At 41.1% G+C, this 21,556-nt stretch overlaps 2 protein-coding genes across 2 annotated transcripts; one reads left to right on the top strand and one right to left on the bottom strand.

Moving 5' to 3' along the window:
- The first annotated feature begins 312 nt into the window (after nucleotides 1–312).
- On the top strand, nucleotides 313–11,411 carry arhgdia (Rho GDP dissociation inhibitor (GDI) alpha). The gene is made up of 6 exons (XM_028042357.1): nucleotides 313–432; nucleotides 7,530–7,730; nucleotides 8,739–8,822; nucleotides 9,244–9,320; nucleotides 9,456–9,519; nucleotides 9,957–11,411. The coding sequence occupies exons 2-6, from the start codon at nucleotides 7,541–7,543 to the stop codon at nucleotides 10,157–10,159; spliced, it is 618 nt and encodes a 205-aa protein (XP_027898158.1). The 5' UTR covers nucleotides 313–432; nucleotides 7,530–7,540; the 3' UTR covers nucleotides 10,160–11,411.
- cdr2l (cerebellar degeneration-related protein 2-like) lies at nucleotides 11,007–20,698 on the bottom strand. Its single transcript, XM_028042354.1, has 5 exons — nucleotides 20,244–20,698; nucleotides 16,183–16,295; nucleotides 15,562–15,710; nucleotides 14,976–15,140; nucleotides 11,007–13,416 (listed from the first exon to the last, which is right to left on the bottom strand). Exons 1-5 carry the CDS (start codon nucleotides 20,320–20,322, stop codon nucleotides 12,492–12,494), a joined length of 1,431 nt encoding a protein of 476 aa, XP_027898155.1. The 5' UTR covers nucleotides 20,323–20,698; the 3' UTR covers nucleotides 11,007–12,491.
- Between the last annotated feature and the right edge of the window lie 858 nt (nucleotides 20,699–21,556).

Genomic DNA, 21,556 nt, shown 5'->3' with positions numbered 1-21,556 from the left:
TCTGATTTAAATTCAGTTCAACTTTATCACGCTTATCCTACTTATTCAAATGAAAGGACTCCCAAGAGGTGCAATTCATTCAACAAGCACACTGCTTCTGGCACGTAAGATGTTCAGGCTTGTTTTTATACATGAATAAAATACATCAAAGCTGTGAGTTTCGTGAATATTATAAGATGTGGCAAAAATCGTCTAATTGTAAGTTTAGACGTGTGATTCTTTATAGGTTCATCGCATTGTTTCATAAAATATAGTTTGTAGGTAAACATTTACAGTGGGAGATTTTCTTCTCGTTCTTCTTGTTTGCATGCTTTTATTTTGAAGGAGAGTATGCGGAAGTGGCAGTGAGCGGTCTCTTGTTCAGATTTTCCTCCGCCGCGGAGCTTCACTCTCATTCACAGGAGACTGGCCCAGCCAACCACAAGTGAAACGGTAAGACTAGACACGAGGACACTTTTATTGACTTAATTTAATGCGAACAACACTTAGCTGCTATTGCGAAATCTGTAATTAGTTTTGCTTCGGGACAGAATTATAATTTTGTTATTTTAATATTTTTGAACGGAACTAGTTATTTGCCAAAACGCAAGTTTCCATCGAAAGAATTGCAGTTTTTCGTCTCAAATTAAATTGACTTTGCGTTAGCATCGGTGTTTCAAACTGTTGTTATGAAGTTTATTAGTGAGTCATTAAGTTATTCGCCCTGAACGAGGAACGTAGACGGTTGCCAGTTGTGAATTTCCGGGTGTAGGCGGTTAGGTAAGTGTGCCCTCTGAATACAATAAACTTATAATATAGCGCATGCATTAACCAATGCAAGGTCAAAAGTGTAAATAAAGTGACTAAATTGGTTTACTTTAAGAAAGAAATGGATGTGTGACGCCCTGGACATGCATCTGGCTTTATGAAGAACATTTGAACTCACTTCCTGGTAATCAGCCTTGTTTAAATTTGATTCAGCTCACACCTTAAACCTGCCTCCATTTTTGTTTTTTTATTTTGAAAGCCTCCCCAGTGAAGTGCCCAAGGGCAATTTGCTCTGATCAAATCGGTTTCAATCGACTTTTTTTTTCCTGATTTTGAGACTTTGTGTTTCACTGAATGTCTGCCGAGAGATTTGTACAAGAGGTCACTTAAACCGTGAATCTTCCCTTTTCCTTCCTGTTGAAGAAATAACGGTCTTGGGTTCTTTTCAGCTTTTCTGTAAGCTTCATTTCTGTTTATATTTTTGGTTGTCCATAAACTTTTTAATTTTTACTTCCGCTCAGCTAGAAAATCTGCAAGCTTGCATTGCCGGATGTCTTACTGAGCGGCTCCTTTCCTCTCTGGTGTATGCTGATAGACCGAAGAAGGTTGATTTTAAACAGTGAACAAAAGCTTTGTGTTTATAACAAAAGGGTTTAAACTTCCTAGTAGCTCATTGTAAGGAATGCTGGGGTCAGAACCAAATTTGAGAAGTTTAAAACGTTGACGGACTGATCTGACTTTTCAAGACCAATATCAAAATCTTCAAAAGCCAATTCTGATTTCTTTTTCTACAACACATGAAGTTAAAAAAGTAGATAATGTTGATGAATAAATATAACCTTATATTGCTAGCCAAACCATTATCAGATTTTTAATAAGCTCTGGAATTTGAATAGATGTATCCCGTTGGTTCATGTATTTACAGAGTGAGAATGGTGAATTTTGATTAATGGAAGTAGATAAGGAGTTGTTTTCAGGGTTTTGACCTTCCAGTTGAGGAAAATGGGTCTTTCTCAATTTGTTTTCTTCTCTAGCCTTAAAAAAATCCTTATGTTGTAGGAAACATTTCCTCCCTCATCCTCTCGTGCCAGAGCAGCCCTCTTTAGTTGCCTCTCTAAACAATCATGTCAGTGACCTGTTTCTGTTCAACCTCGCAGGGGAAGGCATACAGGTATGACGGCCTCTCTGCATACAATGAAGCGTCTGTCCTCGCGTTAGGCCAGCTTGATGGCTAGAAAACAGTTTTCTTCTGCAGCTTCGGTAAACAGTCGAAATATGAATCAAACTTTCCCCCCCCCCCACCAGTTGTGGGGTATCATGCAACAATTTTAAGTTGAGATAAGCCTCAGTATTTTTTACATATTTCATTTTTACATTAATTAAATGTTGCATGTCTCATAGTTTGCACCTGAGCTCCCTTCCACCCCCCATCCTCTCCCTGTTTCCTGTAGTTGCAGGCGCTATTCAGTAACTATTTATTCCTCTTTGTTTTGGACCTTCCCGGAATAGATTTGATTTGCATCTTCGGTTCCCACAGGCTGCTATTTATGTGGAGTTTTATTACCTGAAATTAATCTAATTCTTTCCTGCAGATGTAAAGCGATTATCAAGCCACTTCAGACCTTCTTGTAGTTGTCCAAAAATACCCAGTCGCCTCTTTCTTCACCCCCACGGTCTGTTGGCGTTGAGCTCTTCTGCATTGCATCAGCCCTAAGCTCTCGCGGCAACACTTCCTCAAAGCTTTGGGCAATTTCTGCTCTGTATCCCCAATTTACTGGGATCCAACATAATTTAGTCTACTGGTGTAAGCATCTGTGTCAGTGTTTTTTGTTTTTTTTTTCTTTTTGCATTTGAAACGGTTTTTGTTGGTTTTAAGCGTCTATTAGAAGTACGAAGAAGAAGCTTCATCTCTGCGCTGCTGCGGTTTAGCACACCAAAGGATGTGAATCATTGCGCTCCTCCTCATATGAAAAAGGAAGTTTGCAGTCACTTCTTGACAGCAGAAAATGGTTGCTGCTGCGCTGGCTGGCATGCAAGGCTCTCTTAAAATGTGCACCCCTCGACTTTATCATCACCTCATCAAACGTCGAATTTTGGCTTTGCCTAAACACGATTGCAGCCATGGCAGTCTCCTTGCAAAAGCAACACAGCAGAAGCGTAATGAGGAAGCATATCTGCGCTGGTTAGAAAGGACGGGCGCAAAGGTCTTGGTTACACTTGGTGTTGCATGAAGAGACTTCAGCGCCAAGAGACCTGAAAGGTTCAAAGCAGCTGCATAGCTCCGCTAAATGTCACAGCATACAAGTTCCCCAGTCACCATTAGTGCAACAGTACTCGTGTTCTTGGGTTGTCACTAAGGTGAATATGAGCTTTGTTCCTTGTTGGAGCATTCTGTTGTGTAAATTATGAACTGGAGGACCAAAATGTCTGATTTCAAATTTTTCTTTTTCCTGTTAAGTCCCTTCCTGCCTGCTGAGTGTATATTCAGTCATCTTGGACAAAATTCACATTAGGTCTGCTTTTATGTTGCTGAGGGAATGCTGTTTGGGCTTAAAGTTGCATCATGATATATTTTTCTTATTAACTGTGATCATGATAAAACAGTGTGGCAATACATCTGTTAAAGCATAACAATAGATCCCCTCAAACACATATGCTGCTCTAAAAACAAAAAGTTGGGTTAGGGATTCAAAAATCCTTTATTATTCCTAAGGGAGAAATGAAATGTTGCAACTCATATTATCAAAACTTCTTTGAAGAGTTGTTGTAGATTGTGACGCAGCAAGAATCTCCTGTAGCTGTCTGTGCTACAACGGCTCAGAAAGACCAAAACCACTAAGTCAACGGCCGTGTTAAGATCACAATGGTTTTAATTATTCTCACTGAGACGGGGAAAATTGAGCATTTATGTTGAACATAAAGTTTAACATTGAAAACTTGTAAAGCAGAACGTGCCATAGCTCGCTTTAAAGTTGTTCTTTTTTCTTTCTCAATAACATTGTCTAAACATCAAGAATCCAAAACTGAAATGGAGATGCACCAGTCATTTGGTAAAAGATCACACATGTAAATGTATCGAAACAAAAACTTAGAGCCATTTTCAGTCTATAAACACACCACCCAACAGCACGAGGTTTGCTCCAGTGATTGAAATAAATGTAACAGAAGAATATATTTCTAATCAATATATGATTGCCTGGGTGCATAAATTGCAATAACCTTGTAATTTAGTCTTATGTTTGATTTAAAACAAGCACCTCCTTCAAAGAACCTGCAGTCGATGGCATTTTCTGTCACGTGGAACAACTGAACCAACAGGCCAGACTTCCAAGAAATCACAGAAATCTGTATCGGGAAGGAAGTGCTTGAGCGGTGAATCTCAACTCTTACCACAGTTACTATTTCAGGTTCATTCGCGTATTTTTGTTGTTGCTTCTTGGCTGGTTTGTCTCTGACCTTTAATGGAAAGCGTAAACATAAACACTCACCCCTGCCAGAAATGTTTGTGGATGGAGCTCTGAGATCTTGCCTGACCGGGTTTTGTGTTTAAACTTTACTTCAAAAATTGTGGAAATGGCGGTGAATAAAGAAGACATGGTTGTCAGAGATAAAATTAGATGTTGTATACTCACAATAAATCAGAAGCAGCATTAAAAAGGTAGCAGGTCATAAAACACAGAGGCAATTTGATGATTTTATTAAAGAAGAATAACATGTTTATGATCGTTGCTCAGCCCTGTGAAAACTGAACTTTCTCAAATGGCAGTGGTTGATTAGTTGGGGTATCGATGTACACCTCGAATCAGCAACATGGACGCTACAGCCATGCAGGGGGGAGACTGTGTCTCAAGTGACGGTCGAAGCAGTTTGTCCACAAAAGGACAGCTGACCCCTGATCTGCCCACTTGCTAACAATTCTCCCTTAATCAGCAGAATTATACTTTGCAGAAAAAAAGAAAAACAAAAACGCCTCCTCAGCCATAACTCAATGTTTCAAGAGCCTCCGCAGCGTTCCTAAGGAACGGGCCTAATCTCCCGCCTGAGCCGCTGCCAAGTCTGGAGTGTTTGTAACTTTCTGCTGCTTGCTCAGTCCGCTCAGGCAAACAATTTATCCAGCCTGCGGAGCTGTTCAGGTGGCGGGAGAGAGATCCAAGTTCAGCAGAACGTTCAGTCCCATGACCGCAAGGGCTTATTCCCAGCAGGCCCAACAATGACAGGGCCTCTTTCTGGCAACTTTAACTTGCATAACTTGCATTGTTGGAGACTGGAGAGAGAGAGAGAGAGATAAAAAAATCTCTCATTGTAAAGGTGATGATGTTAGCATTGTTTGACTGTTATATGGAGCATGTGGGCCATTTTAAATGACTAAACCCGCAATGCCACATTTGATTAAGAAGGCATTTCTAAATAATGTGATATGTTGCCATCACTGCATAACACTTTAGAAATAATTGGCTCAACACACTGCATAAATCAATACAATGTTCATCAGGCTGATTCATGTTTAAAAAAAACCCTGTTATTTATGGGTTTTTAATTTAAAAAAAATTAATTCAAATATAACCCCTAACTAAAGTCAGTTTTATTTTTGTAATTTCCAGTCATACATGATACTAGAGCTTATTTTAACTTTTATATTTACCACCTGGTAACAGCTGCCTAATCAGCCATGCTAGCTGGCAGTCTGCTGCTTTACAGAGACGCTCATTTTAACTTTAGAATTTGTAGTTTTTAGTCACTATAATTTTAAAAAGAGTGGAGGTCGGTGCTCTATTAGTTTCCATCCTCGTGTCAAATTGCCCATTCAGTGAAAGTCTTCCAAGAAGCTGCGTGCAGCTGCAGAGCACCTGCTGCATCTCATTAAAAGGACTTTTAAAAATGTAGTTTAAGTAGATTTATATTTGCTCCCGCTTCTTATTTTACCTCATCTGTCTGCGTTAATTTTAACAACAAAAAAGAACATGACCGTCTTAAAATAAGTGCACAATTTGGGATCAGTGGTCACACAAACATCCCAGTTAAGATGGGGAAGTTCTAACCAAACAGCGCAACCTCTTCAGTAGTTTCCAGTAGAGCGTTGTGTGTCGCTGAGTTGACTGAGCACTTCCTGCTGTGGGACAGCTTGGTATGCTGCTGCACTGCGTTGCTGCAAGACGAGTCAAGCAGAGGAAGCGAGAAAAGAGAAGAGAAAGAGGGAAAAAAAAAAGAAAAAAAAAGCCAACAACCTGCTCCCCCAGCTCTTGAAGAATGAAAATTACGGCACCGCTGCCTTATCTGCTCCTGGTTTCCCTCCAAACGCTCTCGCACTGCTGACCAGCCCAAACATGCACTCGCTTTCAAAGGAATTTTGGGATTTTTTTTTTTGGGTGCGCCGAGGCCCTCAGTTGGGAAAACCGAGCTGCGTTAGAGCTCCTACTCGCCAGATGTGTGGAGGTTTGGACGCAGATGAGCAGCAGTGTATTCGCTTTAGACTCCTAAGCATCCGCCTCCTCTGGACAGGTGCAGCGAGCCTCATCAGCTGGCATCAGTCAGGATTGTGTCTTCTGAGAATTTAGGTCTGTTTGACTGTCTGTGTTTGATAAACAGCACCTGGGATGTCTAACGGATTAGCGAGTCATAAATTACAGGGCGAAATGATTAGTATAGGGGAAGAGTAATTTGTAACACGATTAAACTGTTTGTCCTGACACCTTCCTCTTTCTCTTCAGAACAGTTCTGCTTCCAGCCGTGAGCTCAGATTTTACCAACATTCAGCACCAATCTTCTTCTCACCCATTTTATGTTAATGGAGTCGCAGACCTTTGTCGCTCTTGATTAACTCTTGCCCCCTTTGTTTTATTTTTTCAAATAAGGCCTTTTCAACATTGAATTCTTGAAAAACGTCACTGAGACGCTTCAGGTTGTTTTCTTGTTGGCTGAAAGGAACCAGCAGATAAATCTGCTCTAGGCTTCATCTTAAAGTTATATTGAGTGTCACTTCTTTAAATTAAGGAAATGCTTTCTACTGTGTTCCCCCCCCCACCTTAAAAACATTAAGTTGATTTGTGTCCTTATCTTCACGGCTTAAACCAGAACAAGTCAAGAACCAAGTTATGGTTGCAGTGTAATCCAACTGTTGTTTGCAGGTGTTGCTTGGCTCTCATTAAGTTTTGCACGTGTAAACCAGCCGTTCTCAATAATTATACTCTAACATTACCAAGGCTCTGCAACAAGATATGTACCGATCAAGTTTTCAGGTCAATACCGATTTCCACTTTTCTTTGAAATACCTGTATTTTGAACACAAGAGAAAATACATGTGCTGCTCCCTGTTCTTTTGTAGGGCTAATGGGTTTCAATAAAAAAAAAAAAAACGGAACTTCAAGGTCATTAATGCATCAAACCCATATCGTAACCTTTATTTGATTTGATCAAACTGTAAAAGTTCATTAAAGTTCTGCTTGTTAGTTGATGCCTTTATGGATTGAGAATGACTAGGTTTCTTTGTTTTGATGCAACTTTATTAATTCTTCAAGTTATTGTTGCCAGTCTAAGTTATGCCATTTAAACCAACCAAACTATGACTAATTTTCCTAACTCTTCTTAGAAGTGTTTTAAATTATGTTGAGCTTCATTGTGTAAACATACCTTTGTTTATATAAGAGCTTGTGTTCTCAGGTCAAAGCTCACCGAGCAGCCATGACTCTTTGCTGCTTTGCTTCACTTGTAGTTTTCATTAAAAAAAAAACCAGCCCCTCCTTTTCCTTAATCTTTTATCGTTCCCTCCTTCTCTGTCGCCACAGTCTAGCGCACCATGGCAGAGCAGGACCTCACTCCGGAGCAGCTGAAAGAGATCGCCGTGGCCAACGAGGAGAAAGAATTGGACATAAACTACAAACCTCCTGCACAGAAGAGTTTACAGGAGATCCAAGAGCTGGACAAGGATGACGAGAGCCTGCGGAAGTACAAGGAGGCGCTGCTGGGCAAAGCTGCCGTGGTCGCAGGTTCGTGCCGGACCCGACTCGTTTATCCGTCCGTTTGGCCCGTCAGTAGTCTCCATCATCGAATGTCAGCTGTTTGTTATGAAAACAAAGCAACTGAGATCAATATTCTCACATATGAATACTTATCCCGCCTCACAGAGAGCAATGACTACCATCTACTTCATCATACAAACATCCGAGTGTTGCAGAGAGTTTGCCAAGGCAACCAGCTTTTGCTTTGGGTTTAATGATGGGTTAATACCACCATGTGTTGTAGGGCCTCCTCATATAAACAAAGATGATTATATGAGATTAAACTGATGTCACGTGTCAGAAGTTTCCATTTATCTCCGCACGCCATCACTAGAGGCAGTTTTTGAATATGCCACACTTTTATAGTGTTTTGGAAAAGTGTGCATCTTTTGAACTCTTCACGGTAAAACAGCAGGGCTCTTTTAGGTTATATGAGATTGACCTGCACATGAGAGCTTTTCTAATAAAGATGGTTTGGCTTTTTAATCCCTTTTTATTGTGAACGAGAGTAACCTGTCAAAGTCCAGGCGGAAATCCATTTTAGAATTTGAGTGAAGAATTTAAAAAATGTTTGGACACTTTCATGCTCATCTGGTTGAGCTACTTTGCAGCAAAGAACAGGCAAAAATGTCACTCTGTGAGAAACCAGAAGTAACTTGGAGCTGTAATTACACCACAAGGTGGTTCTAATAATTATTGATTTAGAGGGAATATAAATGCACACCACAGTTTCTGATTTTAATTTGTATTTATTGTTTCACAATTATGTCCTAGTCTGTAAGATTCCTTCCCCCCCCAAAGAAAACAAACTTCTTTGGCATGTGGAATTTATTTATTGTTTTTGTGGCTGAAAAAGGAAACCGTCCTCAGGATGTGTCTGAGGAACAACAATATGATGTCCAAATAATCAGCTGAAGGAAGATGTTGCCTAATGTTTGCTTTTAGAGAAAGAAAACACACAATTCCCATCATTTATTGAGCTTTTCTCTTCACTAGATCCCACTGCACCAAATGTCCAGGTGACACGGATGACGCTGATGTGTGAAAATGCACCCGCTCCCTTGGTCCTTGACCTGCAGGGTAAGTACTGTTCAGCTGTAGGTTTTAGAGGTCAAAGGGCAGGAGGAGGAGCATTTCCTCTGCCCCCATACTAAAGGAAGTCCAATCACTGCAGACAGTAAGCAGTCCCTTGTCTCTGCACAAATTTAGACGCTGCGTCATTAGTCTGCTAATTAGCAATGAGGAGATTCTTATGGAAGTGGGTTAATTAGCCACTTCCTGATGGCGCACTTTGTCCCCTCTCAGTGGTCAAAATGAGTTATAACAAGGAAGGAAAAGTGCTACCTGTTTTTATTCACTGCGCCTCCTGGTGGACGGTGCACTCACCATCTCACGAAAACGAAGAATGTTTTAGATTATGAAGCAAACAATTTGCTCCAAGTGTTTAGAAAAGTTTTATATATATATTAAATTAATTTTACTTTTATTTTCTACATTCCAGGAGACCTGGAGAGCTTCAAGAAGCACCCATTTACACTGAAGGAGGGAGTTGAGTACAGAATAAAGATCAACTTCAAGGTAATGGTTGCTGTCATTCTGTGTGTTTCCATCAGCCTAGAACAGCTGGATGTTGTTTTGAAATTTATGCTGATTTTTTTTTTTCCTTTTAATGATTCTTGAAGCTGATGGCATAATGCATGTTGCTTTTTGCAGGTGAACAAAGAGATCGTTTCAGGCCTCAGATACAATCAGCAAACATTCAGGAAAGGAGTCAAAGGTAAAGATGTTTTTATTATTATTATTATTCTAAGTTGGTTGCAATTCGAAGTTAAAGACACCAGAGGTCTAGTGTAGGTGGAGAAATATCAGAATCCCTTATGCATCATGCTTCCTGTTTCAATGAGTTTTAAAACAAAACATGTAGTTTTACCATTTGTTTTATGAACTTCTGCACTTTTAATGATGGATCTACTACTACTACTTTGTTTGTCCAAACAAAGTTTCTCTTTTTGGATTCAATTACAGAAAATAACTTTTATGACTTACTTGTTCAGATGCATCTGTGTAGAGCAACTTATATTGGAAGGTGGGGTTGTTTGGACTGTTTCTGAGCAGTCAGTATCTTATCTGGAGTAGAAAAGTGGTCAGAAGGATGCTCCTTTTCTATATTCTGCTCATGCCACTGTCTCCTTTCCCTCCTTGTCTCGTGTGCAGTTGATAAGTCGGACTACATGGTGGGAAGCTACGGCCCGAGACCGGACGAGGAATACGAGTTCCTCACCACCCTGGAGGAAGCCCCCAAAGGGATGCTGGCCCGCGGCACTTACAACATCAAGTCCAAGTTCACAGACGACGACAAGTACGACCATCTCTCCTGGGAGTGGAGCCTCGCTATCAAGAAGGACTGGAAAGACTGATTTTTCTCCGCCGCGTCTCGTTCACTTTCCTCCCCACTCAGCGTTTTTCCAGCCTTTCCTCGTCTTGCTGTCATTCCAGGATTTCTCTCCGCATTATCGTCTTAGGCTTCTGCTCTCTCCGTCCATCATCACAGCCCTCCCTTCTGCTCTCGCACCTTTTGTTTCTAGCTTTTAATCACGTCATTTATCATCATTCCCTCAATTGTGACAATTAATTCGTTTACACCCACCCTTTTCTGATAAAGTATTAAATCCTTATAAATGGAGAAAGCAAACTGTGCACAATCCAGATTTTCAAGATAGTTTGTTATACAAGAGAAAACAGTGGAAAAAAAAACATCAGTGTAGGATTTCCCCCCCCCCATTGATTCTTTCTTTTCCTAACATTTTTCATTGTTCTGTGTAATCATCATGGTCTGCCTCGGGCAGCAGCGTGCAGAAAGCCTGCTAGCGCTCATTTAGCAATCACTGCTGGACGTAACTCTTGGACAGAGCCCAGCTAAAGCCTCTGAGCAGATTATACGTACTTGGGTCTCGTTAAAACTAGTTGGGCTAATAAATAGTTTGGATCTTGATATAATCTACTCAGAGAACATGGGAAACGGTTACCTCTAACCACCCAACAAGCCCCATTTAGCTTTAGCTGCGGCTCGTTCTCACCTGATCAGGGTTTTTAATAATTATTTTTTCTATTAGCATCTACGTGGCCTTAATAGCAGTTATGAAGATCTAGAAAAATAGTTGAGCCATTTGCCTTCTGAGTTTGTGAGCCTGTTTTAACACATGGAATCAGAGCTAAGAGTTTGTTTTTACTTCAGGTTTAATTACTCCATTACATGATTTGTTGGAGAACATTCATTTCTTCATTTTTCTTCGTAGTGGTCTAAAAATCTAAAACTGAACTCTAAGAGTCCCGATCGCTGTCTTCTATGCTGAATCGAATACAGGACGCGTTAAACCGTTCACTTTACGACTTGGAGATTATTTCTGCTGATTGTGCCTCCAGACTCATTGTCTCAAGCGGTATCCAAACCTCAGCCTTTAAGCACGTTAATGGTTGCACGCACAGCTGGCCATGCTAAGTGTTATCTCGTTTTATACACTCCATATGTAAATGAACGCCAGTTTGGCCTCGTTTAGCTCGTGGGACTGACGGTTGTTCTCAGTGAGGTGGGTTAAACTTATTGTGTGCTGTCTGTATTGCCTACAGTTTACGGATCTCTGGTGTTCAAATTAAAGTGTTCAGACTGGGCGCGTGTGTGTGTCTCTTGTTTGTGTTCAAACTGCAGAAGTTGCATTTAAATGATTTTAGATGTTCATCCAGTACTCTGGTCTTAATTCATGTTTTACAGTAGATCTGATCAGTCATGGCATGATGCTGAGACTTAGGTTCTATTAAATGTCTTGGTTTTAGTGATAATAGAAATGTCTATAAAATATGAAACATGGAAAAAAAAAACTGGCACACCAGTTTTATTTTTTCTGTACATCTTTTCTAAACCCGTTTTAAAATAATCGAATCACTGAAATCTTAACTGCTGAATCTATTAACCTCATTGTTTTTGCAAAATCCGTCAAGATATCGTTGCTGTGGTTTGATGAATTGTAAACTAAACTGAATTGAATGCTGGTTTAGACTGCCCCTCCCAAAACCCTGACCTCTATTGACCTGTTCAAAACTGCTTAAGAACAAAGTCCGTGCCATGAATGTACACCATGTAGATGAAAACAACCAACTTGCCCAAGAGGAGTGGCTAAATATCCACCCAAAGCTTTTGTCTGAAGCTTGTTGATGGCTACAAAAACACAATTAAATTTACTGAGACCTTTTGAGGGGATATTAAATATTTTAATCCTGCAGCATGTGCAAGTAAACTTCAGATATAATTTAATTGCTGATTCTCTGAATTTATCATATCCAGGAAAACAAAATTAAATATATAACATTAAGATTTGCTTCAGTTTTAAAGCTTGTGATTTTATTTAGTCATTTTTTTAAGCATTTAGTGAAGTTATAAACAAGTACATGCTGGAAATGTCCAAAGCCCCTCACGCTTTCTGCTTTAGGTTCATTTGGCTTCTTACTGAAATAAATAGTCAGTCACTCTGACATCTGGATTACAAAAAACTAAACAAAACCATCTTTACCTTCTGATCTCTGGCCTGTATAAGACATCCTGCACAGCAAAATAACATTTGGCAGTTTTACATGAATAAGTAGTGTTTCCTATACTTCAGCAGCTGAACTGTGAGGTAATGCTTTGTAAATTAGCTTGAGCTTTTCTCAGTGCATTTAGGTTCTTCACTGCGGGGTGGAAGGGGGGGTTCTGTTTTATTTGTGAGTCTTTCGGCTCTTTGGGGAGTTCATGTCCCTCTTGGTCTTCTGCAGCCGGGAGAAGATCTCTTTGAACAGCGCCTTGTACTCTGGCGTGTTCTGACTCAGCCGCTTGTCCACCTGCTCCACCTGCCTGCTGATCCCCTCCAGTGCCTCCGGCGTGGACGGGGTCTGCGGAGGCGTAGGGGGGCCGACGGCTCCGGCCCCGGACGTGGAAGGCTCCGCTGGGCTCATGCTGTACTCCCTCATGGAGGGGTCTCTGGAGACGGGCCGTGAGGTCTGCACCCCGGCGTGGCACAGGGTCTCCTCGTGGCGCCTGCACTTCCCCAGCAGCTCCTCGTACTTCTCCAGCAGGGCGTGGTACTGCTCGTCCACCTCCCGCAGGATGGACATCCCCCGTTTGCGGGCGCCGTTGCCCTGAAGCGGGTACCCGCCCTGGCGCCGGCCGGATGCGGCCGAGATGGTGTTCAGGGCCGTGTCACTGCAGCTCTTCCGCACCGGGCCTCCGCCCTGCTGCCCGGCTCCTCCCTCGGCTTCACCCCCCTCCTCCTGTCCACCTTCCTCCTCCGGGGTGTCCGTCTCGGGGCCGTTGCCGAGCAGCGTCTCCAAGCCGTCCTCCATGTCTCCGATGAGACACACCCTGGACCTCCGGAGCTGCTGCATCTCCAGCAGCTCCGCCTCGAGCTCCTGGACCCGCAGCTTGCAGCCCTCAGCGCCCAGCAGGCGATGCTCCAGCTGCTCGAACTCCTGCAGCACCATGGCGCACTCCCTCTCCACGCTCTCCCGCTTCGACCGCTCCGAGGCCATGGCCGAGTGCAGGGAGGACACGATGTCTCTGAGGCGATCGTTTTCCTTGTCAAGAGGCTCCTTCTCCACCAGGTCGACGCTGCCAGGGTTGGCCAAGAGGAACCCGTCCTCATATCTAAAGAAAGGGTCACAACACTGGCTTAGAAACAAAAGCATGGAGTGTGCTTCGTTGTAATAAGCACACTCCATGCAAAGCCTATTAATAAGAACACTTTTTGTATCCAAAGTCCCTTCATGATGTACATCCACAATCTGGTTCTGCATCTGACTACACCATGTTCTATGTTATTATGCAAATTGGATTAAAGTGTCATAAAGATTAATTTTTTGTTGTGCTATTAAATTTATAGATGGTGTTGTGTGTCAGGGCTTTTTGAATCACTATAATTAATTTCAGAGAGCTGGGTTGATTAGTTTTTCTGGTGAGGTCAATTAAAGGAAATCTACTCAAGAAGGTTGTTCCACATTATTAAGCAGGCCACAGGTTTCAAGCAATATGGGAAAGAGAAAGGATCTCTGCTGAAGAAAATCATCAGATAGTGTGGTGCCGTATGACAAGATATGAAAACATTAGATATTTATTGGAAACTGAAGCGTTATCATCGCACTGTGAAAAGATTTGTGGCTGATTCAGAACAAAGATGGGTTTTGCAGTTCATATCAAAACAGCAGCTCTGGGAAGTTATTCTGACATCATGCAAAGAAATTCAAGCAGAAACTTTCCATAAACTCACAAGTTTAATGGATGCAAGAATTGTGCAGGTGATATCAAAAAAGGTCTCCTGTTAACATGTAACTCGGTCTGTTAAGATGTTTTTGATTGAAATAACTTGATTTTAGTACATGTGACCACTTAATGCTGCACATTCACAGAATGACCGTTTGCAGTTCTTTATAATCCTTAAAATGTTTAGAAAATCTGCTGTGCATAATAATTTGGAGCAGTGCATTTTGAGTTTTTTATTTTTGAAAAAAAAATACTGTTCTCATGGGGAGCTTTGATCAGTAAAATTTGATTTATACTGTAATAGTTCATGACTTGAAAATTATACTGACCATCATTTGCATTGACCATTTAAGAAAATCCGAGAAAATATCACTTGCATAATAATTTGGAATACGGTGTATGTTCTTCAGGATCTGTGGGTTTACATGTTAATGTAGCTTTTTTGGTTTAAATGGTTCCTAAATTGTTTTATTAATTTAATTTATTATTATTAATTTATTCTGACTAGTTTATAATAGAGAGAATATAGTTTGAAACACTCAAAGAAAATGATCTATTTCTGTTCCCATAGAAAGTACTCCTGGCTCAGAGCTGGAGTGTTTAGTCGTTTCTTCTTCACCCAGCCTGGCTCTGCTGAAGGTAGTGGTTCCTTTCTCTCACACTTGTTAAAAATACAAGAAAAGTCAATACCTCGTTGCGATCAGATGGGCTTCCTAAAAGTTGGAACAGTTTTTACCAACTGAACGATCATCTGACTTGGATGCTATAATTTGATCTGCATGCAACTGCATCATATTGGAAGGAAAAGGATTGATTTGAACAAGGTTCCAGTAAACGGATATGACTTAAAGTTTGTCTTGAACGTTTCCTTAAGACGATGTTTCTAGTGACCTGTTGGGATAGAAATAAGGCAAAGTGAAACGGCGGCGTGTGCCGTAGCCGGCAACCTGGGAGCAGTGCAGAGCTCCTTGAGGCAGGGGAACGAGTGGACCGTCTTGCGCCGCTCCTTCTTCTCTCTGTGCACCCTCAGCTCCTCCAGGGTCCGCAGCTCCTCCACCCGAGTCGTGAGACCGTCCACCTGACTCTGCAGGGTCTCCATGGTGCCCGTCAACCTGAGTGCGCAAACACAACTCGGATTAATCTGCTTGGAAAGAACAGGCGGCTATTGAGGAGGGGGGTTATAATTAGCCGTTAGCCCCAGCAACATGATTTGTAAATGACTAATCTCCGATTAGGGAAATTTCTGAACATGTTTCAAGCCGTTACGCAAGGGGAACAGCAACAAAAAAAACAAAAACAACTTCCCTGATACCTGAAATACCAGCCCTGTGTAGGTTAACGTCTCTGAAATCGCTTTAACGGGTTTATGAGCATGAGGGAAATCATTGCTGCTGCTTAAGTTCCCCGTTTTACTTCAACAGACTATAGAACATTTCTGCCTTCCCTTTGGAAAATAGTTGTTAAAATTTACGGTACACCAATAGATGTCTCCTGTGGCCGTCTCACTGTGGGCTGTAGGGGGTCAGAAGTCACCTGTCTATCTTCTGCTGCGAGGCCTTGCTCTCCAGCACCAGCTTCTCGTTGGTGATCTCCAGCTCTCGGGCCGTCACGTCCAGCTGCTCGTACACCTTGGCGTGCTGCTCGTTCATCTCCCTCAGCATTTCCAGCTGCTTGGACAGGTACTGCGAAGTGAACGACGGCGTAAAGAGGTGGCGGCCAGCGATTTATATAAAACGTCCGTCCAGAGAGGACATCAATTCACTCCAGTCTCATCGTGCATGCATAACACGACAAAATACAAAGAGCTATTTGACCTTTTAGCTCAAAGCAATCACAAAAATTTGTCAGCGGGGTTCAAACCCTAGGACCTTCTTGCTGAAAGGCAACAACCCCAGAACCGCAACTAGAACTGACTAAATGATTAAAGTAAGTCGGTTCAGTTAGAATAAAAACAAGAACCTGTTGTAAATGAGTAAAAAAAAAAAAAAAAAAAGGTACGGTTTGAAATAATAATAAAAATCTTTAGTTATGTAAAACGCCATGAGAAACATTTTCTCTCACCGACTTGAAACATGTAAAAGTAAACATGGACGTAAGGAATATTGGAACAAACAAAACAAAACGGATGCTTGGAGAGACGTTTCACTGCCGTACCTCTATCTCCTGCACTTGCTCCTCGTTGTTGATGTACATCTGCTGGAGAGAGTCCTCCAACTCCTTGTTGCGTTCGAGGAGAGTCTTGCCGAGCTCCGCAGCCAAATGCAGGTCTGCACGAGAGCCGAGGCAGAAAGACGGACATAAACGAACAAACACAAACAGTCTGTGGGAGCTTTTAGAAGAACTGCAGCTTTTACAGAGCGGCTGCTGAAAGCAAGGAAAGTCAGCGAAACAGAAGAACACGGTTACGGGTTTGTTCGACGAAAAACACGCATAGACAATAGGGCTGAAGTGATTAATCGGATTCATTGTGATTAATCGATTATTGATGATCATCTGGTCATCAACTAATTTAGTAATTGATTAATTGTGAACTGGTGCATACATACAAAATAATTGTTTTGCTGAAAGACTAAAATATTCAGAGAAGTAATTTAGCCCTCTGTACAAAAAATATATACATTTTGTGTTTAAGATTAAAAAAAATGTAAAAACTACATGTTCTAGCCAGAACTCTAGTGACAATTTTAGTTTCACCTGGTTCAAATTCAGATAAAAATAATTCTCCCATGAAGTACTTTTGGCTATCCAGTTATTAATCATTTAATCCAAAACGTAGTCAACAGATTAACCCTACACTGTACTGATGGGAACAGAAAGGGATGAAATTAGTATATGTTGGTTGTAGAACAATTTTTTTTTAGTTGGAGGCTACAAACTTTAACAATAATTTGTTTTTGTCATTAAAACAATATATATTATTTTCATCTTTTAAAGTACTTATAATATTGTATACAATACGTGGTTAAATAAATAATTTGTAGAATGTGCCGATTTTAAATGCGTGATTAATCGTCAAAATAGTCTGTAGAATAGTTATCAAAATAACTGTTAGCTGCAGCTTTAATACACAAACAGATGATTCATGCTCGATGCCCATTTTCATATATTTTTGATAAATTCTGCCGTTATCAAAGGTTAATTTAAAAAAAAAAATCTAAATTTTTTGCTATTTCATTAGCGTCTTGTTCTGTGTTGTACTTTAGTAGTCATATCGATTCAATTACACATTTTATTTTATTTTTTTTTTAAATGTATTTATTTAAATGGTGATTGTGCCACAGCGGTTTGCAGACAGCACTTTCCCCAAGCTTAGAAGATTAAAACTGGACCCTGGTGGGAGTGCGTAGCCGAAGCTGGAGAGGAAAAAAGAATTTTTTTTTATTTATTTTTTTTAAAAAGTGGAAAGACGGCAGGAAAGAGAATCACTGGAAACGATCGAAAACACGCGGCGAGTGTTTCCTCACCACAGTGACGAGCACTGACAGGAACACGCTTACAGTTTATCACGGCTGCCGTTTATCTCCGCATCGTTACTGAAAGCAGCAGAAATCTTCGAGTTATCGAACCACTTAGAGCTCATCTCTGCTTCTGCGCTGAGGGAAGCAGCGGCAGGCTGCAGTCTAGAATGCGGGGGGTTACGCAACTCTTTAAGGAGAGGAGAAAAAAAAAGAAAAAGAAAAAAAAACAAGGCCAAACATCAGATATGTTCTGCTCGTGTTCCTCCGCTGGGATGTGTGAATCACACTCGGGTTCCCCCCTGGAGCGGCAGCCGCACCAGCATGGCATCACCATGCAAACGCCCTCTGCACACACACACACACACCCACGCACACACACTTCAGAGGTTTGTGGAATCATAATCAACACGCGGGGTTTAAAATAGAAGAGCCGGCGGCGAAGATGTTGCATAACAGCGTCGTTTCTGGGGTCTAACTCCACGAGTGCGTGTAAGATAATAATACCATCCACTCTGACCCCGAGGAGTCAAAATCTCCGCGCCCGTTTTTGTCTGGAGGGCTGGAGGGAGGGGCTCTAATCAGCTCAGACATTTGACGTTTTCGACCTCAGATCGGAATAATGGCGACATCAGAGAGTCAAGTCCACCTGATTTCCTCCTCTACGACGACGATGCGTAATGTGGCGATGAGATGCAAAGCCGCTTTGGTTCTCTGGGTCAGCAGGTGATCAGGAGGTGGGGTGATGTTGGAGGGAGGGCGCTCTCATCTGGCCTCTGAGGAAGCTCTGCTCCAGTTAAATCACCAGGGAAGGATTGATCTATGTCGCAAGCCAATTATACTTGGACAAGAGCACCAAAGCACAAATTCGCAAGTCGGTTCTTCACGTGCATTTCGATAATAAACAGTTGCATTCACGTGCATTTATCGACATTTTCCCTCGATCCACAATAGACATTTTAGATCGTTTCAGACAAGTTATTTTACGATTGATTAGGTCATGCAACTCCAGAATAATGCCTAAACAGAAAACTGGGTGAACAGAAGAAAACAAGAAAAGCACAAACAGCAACAACCCGCCAGACGAAGGGATTCTCCACAAAAAAGACATCACTGCTACAGAAATATAGCACTTGAACTCCATGCAGCCAGTTTCCTCACCAGTGTTATTCTGAATAAAAAAATAATAAATAAAAATGCCTAAATTGTAGCGGTGAAAAGCTAATTTGTCACTCAATTGTGAATATCTACAAACATTTTGAAATTAACGAGATAATATTACATCTTTGTTTTTATGATTGGTAATCATTACTGTGATGTTTTGAATCTATACATAGGAACACATTAACTTTTGGATGCCTATAGTTCATCTTCACCAGTCATGTTTATTAGGATTTTGTCTCCAGATATATATATCTTTTTTTAATAAATTCTTCCTAACTTCTAAAGAAACGACTCACATTTGCATTTCAGATATCATATCTTTGAAACGCACATGTAAATCGTAAGAGCTCCAACTCTCATAGCTGCAAAGTCTACAAATACTTTAACTTTATGACACCATCTCAACATCTCTCTATGTAACATATTTTCAGCCATCATTACCAGCAGCTGATACACAGTACAGACCAAAAGTTTGGACACACCTTCTAATTCAATGGGTTTTCTTTATTTTCATGACTATTTATAAGGCAAGAAATCCCACTTATTAACCTAACAGGGCAGGTTGACCTATGAAGTGAAAACCATTTCAGGTGACTACCTCTTGAAGCTCATCAAGAAAATGCAGAGTGTGTGCAAAGCAGTAATCACAGCGAAAGGTTGCTACTTTGAAGAAACTAGAATATAAGGGGTATTTTCAGTTGTTTTACACTTTTTTGTTTGGTGCATATTTCCACATGTGTTATTCATAGTTTTGATGCCTTCAGTGTGAATCTACAATGTCAATAGTCATGAAAATAAAGGAAACTTATTGAATTAAAAGGTGTGTCCAAACTTTTGGTCTGTACTGTAAATCATGTTTAGAGTTAATTTAATAAAATTATTCACCTCTCTTTCGATTTATTTTCAAATGTTTTCCACTTTGACATTTGCTTGAGAATTTAAAGTACAACTATAGCTGCAAAATATATCATCATATCCCAGATGTTATTGCACAGGACTCTTTAGATGCAGAATTTGGTAGGCAATAATATTTCAGATGTGTTCAAATTTCCAAAAGCATGTTTGCCCCTCTTTGCAGCCCTTCATGCCCACCGCTGATCCATGTCGTGATAGAATCATCATATCCAGCAGTTATACTGCATTGTCATGTTTTCCTGTTGTGCTGCAAAAATAACCGTAACCAATATTAGAGCTAGTATCTGGACAGGAAGGTACAATAAAACTGATTTGTGTATCCAAGTAACTTGATATTGGAGGATGATCTGAATATATGATAAAGTGGCAGCATATTCTCAATTAGTAATATATACATTTCTTATTGAGTCTGGCGGATGGATCTCTAAAATAATGTCGAATCAAAAGGAGATGTTTGCTTTCCACGCTTGGAGTAGCGAGCACCGTGAGTACAGCGATGTGCCAGGACGGAGGAAGGAGCTGAAAACAGAGGCAGCATTCACGCAGGGTTATTCCGGGATGCCTCCCTGACAAGATCCCAATAATTAGCGGAGGAAGGGACCGGGAGACGATGCAGGGAGGTTCATTCATTCTGCATTTTGCAACCCTGCGACCCACCCATCACCACTCAGATGACCTCACCTTGCTCCAGGTCCCGCTGGTCGTACCACGGCTCCTCCTCCTCCGTTACAAACTCCTCCATCCTCCCAGCTCGAAGCATCGATGCCGGGTGAACTTCTCCTCCTCCTTCCGCTCCTCTCCTCCTTCTTCTTCTTCTTCTTTTTCTTCTTCCACCGGCGATGAAGAGCAGACCCGCCCGGAAGTGGAAGCAAATGCACACAAACAAACAAACAAACAATAGCGGCGATGCCTCTCGGAGTGAGTGAACGAATTAAATCCAGGCAGAGCAGCTGCTGCTTCTGAAACCACCTGCAGATGTTGGAGGCTCCAGAGAGATGCAGCAGCGCTGGTAGTTCAGGGAGCCTCTGCTAGCGGGGGCCGCTGCTGCTGCTGCTGCTGCGGCGGCGGCGGCCTTTAAAGACGCAGACTGGCAGCCAGCAGCCCGGTGACCAACTACTGCTGCCTTCACGAGCCGTGGGAAATACCAGCTCCGTAGAGATCACAGAGCAATAATCAGTAGGTTGTTGGATTAGTAGTGGCGTGGTTCCGCCCACAGAAAGGAAGCCAAATAGATTTTTTTTTTTCTTTTTTGATTTTTAACACCACATTTATTTTTCAATAAAAATACATTTTGACAGCATTTAGTTCATTCTTTCATGCAAACATTGAATTGAAAACTAGCTTTCTATCAAACACAGAACATATGACATTATTAAAACACCACAAAGAGAAAAATTCCATTAAGTTATTCATCAATGAAAAGAACATAAATTCTGCTTTTACTCTATGTTTTATCATCAGAATAAACATCCTGTCGACATTTTCCCCCAAAACACCATTTAGTTTATTTCTTCTACTAATATAAATGGAAAATTCTGTCTGTCCAATAAGAAAATTTAACAAATTCCACTTACTAGATTCCTTTTTTGTATAGCCTGCACCGAATATAAACGCTACTTCAGACCAATAGACACCACATTTTTTAAAAACATCTTCTAACAAGAAAAACAATGGTGAAAGTCTTTTACACTCAAGAAACATGTGAAAAATAGTTTCTACTTCTTCACAAAAAGGACATAATTCATTTAAATCTTTTCTAAATTTAACTATAAAACTGTTAACACTTACAGCACCGTGCAAAGAAAGAAAGAAAGAAAGAAAGAAAGAAAGAAAGAAAGAAAGAAAGAAAGAAAATTGCTCTGCTAGTCATTTTATAGCTTGTGGAGATGCAAATTAACAATAGAAAATTATCTTGGTGTAACTGATAGAGTGCTTGTGGTTCCCCTAAACCCATTTCACCCTGGTTATAGAGCCATGTGGCATCTAAACGTGCC

The sequence above is a fragment of the Xiphophorus couchianus genome, chromosome 16 (assembly GCF_001444195.1).
Source record: "Xiphophorus couchianus chromosome 16, X_couchianus-1.0, whole genome shotgun sequence".
NCBI classification, from domain to species: Eukaryota; Metazoa; Chordata; class Actinopteri; order Cyprinodontiformes; family Poeciliidae; genus Xiphophorus; species Xiphophorus couchianus.
This window is presented reverse-complemented; position numbering and strand designations above follow the sequence as displayed.